Raw genomic sequence first — 11,367 nt, 5'->3', positions numbered from 1 at the left:
CGAAGCCTACACTACATCAGACGGTACTTAACCTTTGGTGCCACCAGGTCCCTTGTTAGCATTCTCGCATACCCGAAGTCTACTAGGTCACATGACAGGACTATTGATTAGAATGTTTGTTAGTTACCATGTTACCTCACAATTAGATAACGGTTGTGCTGTACTACCTATGTAAGGCTATGTTTAATATGGGATGAGGGGCGCTAATAAATAATAACTATCTCATAAATATAAATGAAGGCGCATTTTTTAGAATATTTATTGAAAAGAACAGAAAAGGATATAATCTTTTTAACAAAGATAACAAAAACACAGTGGTTTATGGCTATAACATAAATATAAATGCACGAGTGTATAGTGCGAAATGCAGTTAGTCTTTACACACATCATCTGATACTGTATAACATGCTTAAAAGTAAAAGATAATTTCTTAGTGATATTATTATTATTTTCAGTGTTTTTTAATTATTATTTATATTATATATATATATTTTTTTTTTTTTTTTTTTTTTGCTTTGACTAGTTCAGATTTATTTCTTCATCAGATTTGATCTATGTCTGAAATATGTTTGCACCGACAAATAATGTTGTTTCATTTTTCCATGAGAAATCTTTTTTTCAGTTGCCCTCTCCCCTTACTCATAAAGTTTATATGAACGTTGTATGCATTCGGTATTTTAGGTAGTTATTGTCCTGGCATATCCTGTTTCTTTCAGTTTTATATTCTATTTTTAAATTTCATTTAGCAAACACATGCAGTATGACTTCATTTACACAGACATAATATTTACACGTACATAGTTTATTCTTTAAAGCAAAAGGGTAGAAATGTTGTCAGACTCCATATTTATTTCAATCGCTTCAGCCGGATCACATAGTGTATGTCTACAAATTTCTCGTCCGGATCAAAGGAATACTTGTGTACTTTCCGTGCTGTGCTGATTTTTGTAACTTTCCAGTACGGGTTTGTATTGAGGAGCACTTCGGGCTCCCTATCTACACGGATGTCCAAGTCTCGAAGGTGATGCGTCCAAGACATGTATGTCAGGGTACAGATGACTTCGTTCTTCTCAAACACAGAACTCTCATCAAACTGACAGAATGCCTTTGTGACTTTTGGCGGTATGGTTAGCACGTTCCCATCGGACTTGACGATAGCGAGCATATCTCCAAAAGTGTGGCCGGTATATCGGTCTGCACTGAAATTTTAAAATAATGCTTTTTTCATATCTATTCTAGGCCAGTGTGACAGCGCATAATTACATGTCAAAATGTCAATTTTATCAAAATGTCACTTTGAGATTCTGCGACTTATCATTAACAACGACATCTCAACGATAAAATCTCTGCGACATCATTAACAACGACATCTCAACGATGAAATCTCTGCGACTTATCATTGACGACATCTCAACGATGAATCCTTATTTACAACGATTTACATTTACAATTACATATTCATGTTCTTTGAATTTTACCAGTAAACACACGTCAAATTCTTAACTATTAACAGCACAAAAAGATAAACGCCGTGAGAGTTATAGGCGATATTTGCCAAAGACGTCACAAAAAATGTATCAATGCACGGCAGACCTGCCAGGTGACAGTAAAACATGCACGTACAGGAAATTCATATATGTATGTATCAGGATCGATTAGTTGTAATCATATTATGACTATGTATACCATATGTGATAAATGACACAGTTCACACTTTAAAAAAATATAATTAGTGTTTAGGCATGTGTTTGCTAAGATTCTGCTGACTACTTAATTTTCTGGAAACCATGTTTTATCAAATACATTTACTCAGTTATACACAATAGTATATGGAATGTCACCAAAGCAATACATTTACAGAAACATGTTGGAAGTCAGATGGGAAGTATAATTTTGGTGGTAAATTATTAGCTTAATGCCCAGACCCGATGTTGATCTTGCAATTTTTTTTTATACCGATTTTAATTCTGTCAAAAATACAGCTTGTATTTCACCAGCACAGAACAGACAGAAAAAAAATCCTTATCGTACCTTTTGTACTGGATATTGCCGGACTACTTTCATTTAATATGCATGACCTGACACAGTTCTATAAATAGCGCACATCAAAACTTCACTAACATTTACAAAAAATGCAACAAAAAGGTGGCGGTATTTAATTATTTTTAAGGGTCATTTTAACAGTTGCTAGATCTCGGATTTGTATTCGACTCTCGTGGATTTTGCAAGGTTGGATCACAATCGGCGCTTGCGCGTCTCGTGAGATCAAATCTTGCAAAATCCACTCGAGCCAAATACAGCACCCCAGATCGTGCCACTATTATATTAGACCTATTATATGAAGTAGACAAAACGAGGTTTATTCACATGATTTCAAAATGTCAAAGCACTATCAAACTGACTGAAGGACAAAAACATTATGTTAGTACTAGTTGTGAGAACAAATATACCATTTACCAACCTGTTCACAAGCATGACATCCGGCTGCCAAATTAACCTGCTTGGCAGATTAAACATGTTAATATTATACTTCTTAGGGTCCCACTTCAGTCTAGGGTCAGTCCATCTCATATCCTCATAAGTTTCCAGGGTTAACACACCGTTTTCCTGTAATTGAAGTCCTAAGATAAACTAAATTAGTAAATGTGCAGTAAAGGCTAGCTATAAAACAGCGGCATCTCCCCGTGTGTAAAGGGAAGTGAAATACATTAAATGCCAGTTACACCAGAGTGGAAAACTATCTGTATGTAGAGGAAGTGAAGTACGATGAAGAGCGTAGAAGAAGTGAATTTCGAAGTGCGATACATGTCGGTTAAACAAGAGTGGCAACTCTCTATATGTAGAGGAAGCGAAGTACGATGAAACACGGTTATACTAAAACTGGGCCACATATCTGTGTATGTAGAGGAAATGATGTTGGATGAAAGCTGGTTATACATAGTCTGTAATACTCTGTATGTTGAGGAAGTGAAGTACCATGAATGCCGATTATGCAAGAGCGACAAGTCTCTGTATGCCTTAGTAGAGGAAGTGCGACAGCTCTCTGTATTTAGAGGAAGTGAAGTACGATGAGTGCCGGTTATACAAGAGCGACAGCTCTCTGTATGTAGAGGAAGTGAATTACGATAAATGTCGGTTATACCAAAGAGACTACTCTCTGTATGTAGAAGAAGTGTAGTACGATGAATGCCGGTTATACAAGAGCGACAAGTTTATGTATGCCATAGTAGAGGAAGTGTGACAGCTCTCTATATTTAGAGGAATTGAAGTACGATGAATGCCGGTTATACAAGAGCGACATATCTCTGTATGTAGAGGAAGTGAAGTACGATGAAAGCCGGTTATACAAGAGCGACAGCTATCTGTATGTAGAGGAAGTGAAGTACGATGAAAGCCGGTTATACCAAAGAGACACCACTCTGTATGTAGAAGAAGTGTAGTACGATAAATGCCGGTATACCAGAACGGCAACTCTATGTATGTACAGGAAGTGAATTACGATAAATGCTAGTAATACCAGAATGGCAACTCTCCGTATTTAGAAGAGTGAAGTATGATAAATGCTAGTAATACCGATGCGGCAACTTTTTGTATATTGAGGACGTGAAGAATGATAAATGCTAGTTATATCACAGTTGCAATCTGTATGTTTATGAACATGTTAGTTATACCAGAGTGGCAACTCCTGTATGTAGAGGTAATGTAGTATGATAAATGCCAGTTTTACCTGGGCCCGGTTGTTCGAAACTTTAACCAGCTGTTAAACTAACCGCCTGTTAAATTTTGATTCAAAATACTAGTCTTGGTGGGAAACACTAGTGCGATGTTATAGTTTTACTGTAAAGACATTTTGGCGTTCATAATCATTAGCTCATACATTTGTTTTTCAAAGTTTTCTAAAATGTCGAAATATAACTCTAAAAGTTAATCGACTGTTAGCTAAATCGCCTGTTTAAGTTTTGAACAACTGGGCCCAGAGCGGCAACTCTCCGTATGAAGAGGTGGTGAGATACGACAATAGGTCCACCGTTCGGCCCATCTGGGATCAGGTCTTTCTGATAGTCGGCTGCAAGTGCCTTATACAACAAAGTTCTGTCCTTTAATGTCCCCGTTTTTGAGGTTTCCAGTCCTGTATTTAAAATATCAAAGTATTTAGCGAAATCATTAGGAAGCGAAAGGAGTTAAACACCATTCAGTTGAATTCTTATAAGACATGGACCAAACCAATTATGTTATACATTATTTTAAAATTTTTAATTTTCTAAATATCTAGTTTTGAATTATCCTTAAAAAATCAAAACAGTATTTTCTATTGTAGATTATAGTCATCTGGACACTTTAAAAATATCTTTGTCAAAATAAAAGCTTTTCCAAAAATAAAATATTTCACTGCCCAAAATTTTAAGCTTTGACCATAGAATTTGATATCCTACAAGATATCTTTAAACTTCAAAATATAGTTCGCTTTACATCCCCTGTAGACCTTAGAACTATGATTCTTTTTCCATTCGCCTATACTATCTTCATGTATTAACTCTGCTGCAATGTACTTCATTTTTTCTGATACACTAATTAATTATGTCTTCGAATGATTTTCAGTCAAAGACACTGCAGCTTTAGGAAACTATCAAACTATTTTTAGGAATACGGAATTGTATTATTGTAACATATTACAGTACGACTATTGTACAGTCTGTTGTAATTATACACAGAATCAATCGGGTGTGGTAATTTAGCCAGAGCAACCAGAACAGCCAGAGAAGCCAGAAACCAACCCTAACACTAACCCTAACCCAAACCCTAACCCTAACCTTGGCTACTCTGGCTGCTGTGGCTAAGTTCATGCACATGAATCGATACTGGTTTTATGTCATGTGCTTTTTTTATTATGATTTTATACTTGTTTAAAATATAAATGTGTAAATGGGTGAGACGTTTAATAAACAGACAAAGCGAGGCTCTTAATAGTTCTTTGAAATGAATAACTCTAAAATATGATAAAGAATATTGTCTGTTATTTTTAACTGACTGCAAACAGACATTTGCATAAAATCATGTTTTTCTTGGTTTCCGAATATCTTTTAATTTTCACATGGAAACGAATAATTTTACTTTATCAAAATGCTTGTCTCCTTGTTCAAATGCCAGATTTTTTTCCGTCCTATATGTTTAAGTTATATGTCCTTAAGACGTACACTAAATAGTTTTAATTCTTTATCTTGTATAAAAAAAGACAAACTTTAATCGGCCGCAACACACACCAAGGTCCTTTTTAAATGTATTTAGCATATATTTTCTTGAAGAACAGTGTCAGTGCTGAATAAAAAACAAAAGAATACCAGGGGTCGTGTTTGATGCAGTCAAACAAACACACTACACATTCAACCAAGAATGAAACCTAAAGTTGTAGATGTGGTGAGTGACCAAAGTTTCCATGATAAATTCTGAATTGCAAAAAACCAAGAATGAAACCTAAAGTTGTAGATGTGGTGAGTGACCAAAGTTTCCATGATAAATTCTGAATTGCAAAAAACCAAGAATGAAACCTAAAGTTGTAGATGTGGTGAGTGACCAAAGTTTCCATGATAAATTCTGAATTGCAATTACTTCATGATGAAAATGTTATCAAAATGCCAAACATGAACCTGTCATGTAATTTTAACAAACATGACATAAATCTTAAGAGAAAACGCTTTACAGGGCAAAAGTACTGAGAACTGTTTGAATCTGCCATATTGTGTCTGCAGTTGTTTTCGCGCCATTTCCCTATTTAGTGTTTGTGTCTAAAATACACCATTTCACTAGATCTACTTTCAAAATTCTAAGAAATTCATCAATCTGCTTAATTTATTAAATATTAGACAACCACCTGCATAATAATATGTACTGACACAAATATTCCTAAAGTAAATGTGATTAAAATATTTGATAAAAATTAGAAAAGATTTACCTGCACTTTGGCGCAAAAGAACAATCAGGAGCACTCCGACACAAATATAAATGGACCACATGATTCCTCTTATGCTGAGATACGCGGTATGACACACACGATCTTCGTCCAACGAACTTTATCAAAATGACATTTAGGCTGAACCAGTTTAATATTTGGGAACATTCGATGTAAGGATCAGTGTTAATTTAATTATGTTTTAATGCAATTGTGTAATGATGATGCTTTGTTGAAACGGCATTTGCATATACTATTTTTTTCTAACAAAATAGCTTTCATAGCAACTCTCCTGTATGTTCTGTGTAATGGTCATAAAAACACCCCAGGCTTTGATCAGTGTTGTCATTATGATATTGTTTTTTTATATCTTATTTCATTCAATATTTGTTTTATAGCAACCCAAACTAAGGGTCACGAGGTGTGCGCTCACACGGACAGACAAATTGGATTCTGCTATTGATTTCTCGGTTAAGTTTCATGCGAGTGGCTTGTAAGTATTTTTTCACACCAAATAAAGGGCATAACAGACGCAGAAATCGGTTTGTGATACTTTCATCTTTATTTCACATTTTTAACATGGTTTTGATTCTTTTAAGGTATAAAATAACACTCCGGCATCTACCAGGCTTGGTGTGAAAGGCCGGTAATCGATATTTTATCATACAAAATGCATTTGGTATTTCGTACAAGTTGAGTCTAGTCCTACGCAACTCACGGGCTGTTTCTAAGCTAATCTAAATTCAAGTTGATAAACTGGGTATTCTTCTTCAAACTACTGAGAATTGGACAATACAAAATACAATAACAAGAGAATGCTGTAGATTTTCAAGCGCAAGTGATAACAGTTTTTACTTTGCATTTTACATAAGGAGACAATCACTCATATCTCAGTAAACACTCCGTCCTACGAAGTGTTTGTATCGGTTTATCTGTACAGATGCTTCCTGTTTGAAGTGAATGATAAAGCTTGAATAGTATATACTTTACATACAGATATATTGATTTTATATAATATCATATAATTTAAAAATATTAAATGAAAATAACCCGAAATAACTTATAAAATTTCTAGGATAGGATTAGACGAAACGGCTGTCGTTCTGACAATGGCCTGTGCAGACATATTCACGGTAGCTTATTATTAGCATCAAAACTTACAAAAATAGAATTTGACTTTTAAAACCTGTATTCAATTTCAAGTCGTTGCCTGGATAAAACCCACATATTATACTGTTTTTAATCTACGAAATAAGCGAACATATGTTGAAATTATTGTATTGTTACATCTTTGGATATTGAGTCACTTCGATCAGTATATGGACCTTACAGAATTTACATAACGTTGCTTGGGTGTGTAGGTGAATAAGCAGTTCCTTATCCACCGAAAGGTTTTTTTGCAATGGATTCGTTCCTTATATACTTTTTTCAACAGAAATTTTCCTTTAGGGTGAGTTTTATTAACTATTTGATGCCTAACTAAATTTTTAAAGATTCGGAGTTGTCCATCTTTCATTTTGGGCAATACCATTTATTATTCGAAAGGGGTGATCACTGAAAATTTGCTGACTGAATAGCGACAGTGCAGACGGAAGTGCAGGCTGATCTTGATCTGCACTGGTCGCAAAGGCAGAATCACTTGCCGCCAGCAGGCAAAAGAATATCTATCACAATAGTAGACTTCATGTGCCATGCGGCGGCTGTAAAATGACACCCCGTACTTTAGAGTGTCGTAAATGTTGTTTTTTTTTTTTGTCCTTTTGGATTCATTGAGTAAATTTAATTTTACTAGTTGCTAGGGGGCGTTAAAGGTGTTGCACATTTCATAATCTCTCATTGACAGACTCAATCGATTCGAGTCTGATTTATCATTTCATTCGACATTAGGCTAACTGTTCGTGACATTTTGTGTAACGCCATTCCATTCACAAAGTTAAAATTATTTTTAAAACAGAAAATGATGTCAAAAATACCTGAACTTCACAATGGAAAATATTCCACCAAAATCTCTCCTAACGAAATATTAAAAACTGATCAAGATATTTTGAAAATTTCAAACGTTTTTATTACCACCGTCATAGATCTTTAAAATGATATGAGCTGCGCCATGAGAAAACCAACATAGTGGCTTTGCGACCAGCATGAATCCAGACCAGCCTGCGCATCTGCGCAGTTTGGTCAGGATTCATGCTGTTCGGTAACTGTTTTTCTATTTGCAATATGCTTTGAAAGCGAACAGCATGGCTCCTGCCCAGACTGCGCGGATGCGCAGGCTGATCTGGATCCATGCTGTTCGCAAAGCCACTATGTTGGTTTTCTCATGGCGCGGCTCATATCTATCAGCGGTTTTGTCTTACATAAGCAATAAGTAATCAGAGCAAAAATTTGTTACGGAAATGATGGAACAAACGGTAGGTTCTGGTCTACGTTATCATGAACGGTGACTTTTCACAAAGAGCCACGGTGTAAGGTGAGCGATATAGGACCATTATGGCCTTCTGTTATATTTTGCTTCCTTTGAAAAAGAGACAGTACATTGATTATTCTTTGGACTTTATAGACATGTGTGGAGACTGGCATTCCACTAAACTGATATTCGAACCAAGCTTTCTTCTTGATTATTTAATGTTTTTACTATATCGAACCTTTAGTTATCAGTGTTAATATTGAAATATTGTGTTACCCTTATGTTGCTGGCCATTTTGCTATTGGCCTGAAATAAGTTTTAGACTGTCTTTTTTGTATTTTTCTTAACAGAAATATGCCATTATTTAGGTGTAGTTGCAAATAGCGCGTCTATATATAGTCGCGGAAGGGGTTGAAAACTGTAAATGTTGCCAATTTGCACCCTTACTTTCCTTTTATCTCGTTAATGTTTCAATAAGGTAGGTCTTTCTTTTGTCTTTGATGAGAAATAGATGTTTTGATCAAATCTAGAGTTTTTGATGACTTATACGGATTGGGCGGGTCAAACAGTAGATCAAATCAAGGGGAGCGGTGGTCTAGTGGATAAGGTGTCGGCCGCTCAATCCAGGGGTCGTGGGTTCGAGCCCCACTGGGGTCACGACCATGACTTCTCATATGACACCAGTACTGGTTTTTCCAGGAAGCGGACTCGAGAGTGGTTACAATAAGCTTGAACCTTTCATCACAATCGAGCTAAAACAAATTAGTATAAACTAAATCAAGCGTTTCCGGTGAGATTTCCCGCAAATCCTGTTACATATTGGGCGGGACAAACAGTAGATCAAATCAAGCGTTTCCGGTGAGATTTCCCGCGAATCCTGTTACATATTTGGCGGGTCAAACAGTTGATCATATCGAGTTCCAATGAGATTTCCTGTAAATCATAATCACTTTCAAGGAAAGACATGAACATCCGGGTGATAAATAGGTCATGACACTAGAGTAACACATGCGGATGCTAACGCTCGGTTCATAAGGGCTAAACATAGGCAGATTGTTTCTTTTTAATCCATATGGATATATTAGAACTCCGCTTAAATCGTTGTGGACTGTGATTGTGTTGCACATTACATTACATCTCATAAACACACTCCCTTTTATTTCTCTTGGCTGCATTTTATTTTCCATAAGGATCTTCATATATATTTTCATCTAGCATCTCCATTTAAGCTGATGTAGAAATGACAGGCTATTTATCTATTAAAGTCTTTAGTATTCTTGAAATGTGGGTCTTAAAGTTTTAAAGATCACAAAATACCCATCGTCGGAAACTTCCGTTACTCTCCATTACTTTCCGTTCATCGCCCGTTGGTTATTTGGTTGACATATAAATACTTCATTGGTCGCTTAATTTTGGTATCATATCAGTCTTGAGACATTAACTTGTAGATAATGATGAGTGCAAGGTTTGAGACTCTATGCCAGTTTCATTTACATGTACAATGAATGTAACGGTTATTTTAGGCAGTCTTAGTAGTCACTGACTTGCAAGAAAAGTAAGTATTTTTTCTGGGTCTGAAATGCTAGCCTAAAACATGACTCAACCAGCTAAGTACCACAAACACATTCGTTGTGTGCGTAATTAGTCACAAGCCGGAGCAGGCGACTACTCGTATATTTGATAAGCTCCTAAATGTGAAGGATGTAAAACTTTGTAGGATAACACTTTACAAAGTTATATCTCTCAATACGAATCAACAACAATTAAACTTTTTTTAATTAAAATATGAGCCGCGCCAGGGAAAACCAACATAGTGGCTTTGTGACTAGCATGGATCCAGACTAGGCTGCGCATCCGCGCAGTCTGGTCAGGATCCATGCTGTTCACTAACGGTTTCTCTAATTGCAGTAGGCTTTAAAAGCTAACAGCATGGATCCTGACCAGACTGCGAGGATGCGCAGGCTGATCTGGATCCATGCTGGTCGCAAAGCCACTATGTTGGTTTTCGTATGGCACGGCCCATATATAGTTACTAATGTATTTAAAGACCTCAATAACACAATGCTTGAACAGTTGAACTACTGTTTAATCCATCTTTTCCGTAACAAGATATTTCCTATCTAAAATATTGAGATGTTATGCTTATTTAGCAAAGAGTATGTCACGAATTTATTTAATGAACAGTTGAATATGATTTAATCTCCATTTACTTTCTCATGAGTACAATGTTCCCATTATTTTTATTGTACAAAAATATACACATATACATATGTATGTAAGAATTTTTGTAAGCTGTATTTGATGTGCCGGTAGTACACACTGTCGAGCCCACAGTATCCATGAATGATAATCCATTAAATTTAAATATCAGTTGACCCTTATTTTTATCCAGTTTTCGTAAAAATACTTTTATTCAAGCCAGAAAACTGATGCTTTTTTATTCTTTAATATTTTTGTGGATTTTAAAGAGAAGAGAGAAATCCTTTAGTTCTAAACTAATTTGTTTCCGGTAGCATCAAAATCTTTGCAATATGCAATTGCTGAGCTTTGCTCCTTTAGCGATTAGTCCGATGTTAAGTTTGTCAAATAATCTCTATCGATATTTAAATGGCCTTGGTGGCAACGTTGGGAAGGGGTGAGTTGGTCTGGGAGAGGTAATGCGGGAAAGGGCAAGTGTGTGAATGCTTACTATGGACAAAAACAATACAAGTGGGGTGGACGATACTAAGAGACAAAAGAAACTATTTACGCTGTCTGTTTTTTTAATTATGTACCTTTTTTGAGACGGGGTGGTATTGTGGGCAGGGGGAACGGGATATGAGATATAAGAAACATTTTTAAGAAACACAAGAATCTGAAAGTAAAAGTGAATAGTATTATTTGCTTTGGATTAGTGGGGTGTGAGATCGGATGGGGGAAGAAAGATGGACGGACACAAAGATGTTTGAACAACATTTAGGTATAATACCCCTTCTGCTTCTCAACAAAGAATAACAAACTATATCCAAGAAAA

The 11,367-nt window shown here is 35.8% G+C and overlaps 1 protein-coding gene across 1 annotated transcript; it reads right to left on the bottom strand.

The window, feature by feature from the left end:
• Positions 1-243: 243 nt before the first annotated feature.
• On the bottom strand, positions 244-6,108 carry LOC128545885 (neuronal acetylcholine receptor subunit alpha-10-like). Its single transcript, XM_053528070.1, has 4 exons — positions 5,951-6,108; positions 3,976-4,129; positions 2,462-2,608; positions 244-1,199 (listed from the first exon to the last, which is right to left on the bottom strand). The coding sequence occupies exons 1-4, from the start codon at positions 6,009-6,011 to the stop codon at positions 848-850; spliced, it is 714 nt and encodes a 237-aa protein (XP_053384045.1). The 5' UTR covers positions 6,012-6,108; the 3' UTR covers positions 244-847.
• Positions 6,109-11,367: the final 5,259 nt, after the last annotated feature.

Source organism: Mercenaria mercenaria, chromosome 17 (genome assembly GCF_021730395.1).
Source record: "Mercenaria mercenaria strain notata chromosome 17, MADL_Memer_1, whole genome shotgun sequence".
In the NCBI taxonomy this organism is placed as follows: domain Eukaryota; kingdom Metazoa; phylum Mollusca; class Bivalvia; order Venerida; family Veneridae; genus Mercenaria; species Mercenaria mercenaria.
The sequence above is the reverse complement of the archived record's forward strand: the minus strand, read 5'-3'. Positions and strand labels throughout refer to the sequence as shown.

What these genes read in the sequence shown, in the direction of transcription:
- LOC128545885 (XM_053528070.1), bottom strand. Translation starts at nt 6,011, where the DNA reads ATGTGGTCCATTTATATTTGTGTCGGAGTGCTCCTGATTGTTCTTTTG. An exon ending in ATACGGAGAGTTGCCGCTCT is followed by an intron (nt 2,609 to 3,975) that starts GGGCCCAGTTGT and finishes ACTTCAATTACA; the next exon opens with GGAAAACGGTGTGTTAACCC. An exon ending in GATGTCATGCTTGTGAACAG is followed by an intron (nt 1,200 to 2,461) that starts GTTGGTAAATGG and finishes TTAAAATTTCAG; the next exon opens with TGCAGACCGATATACCGGCC.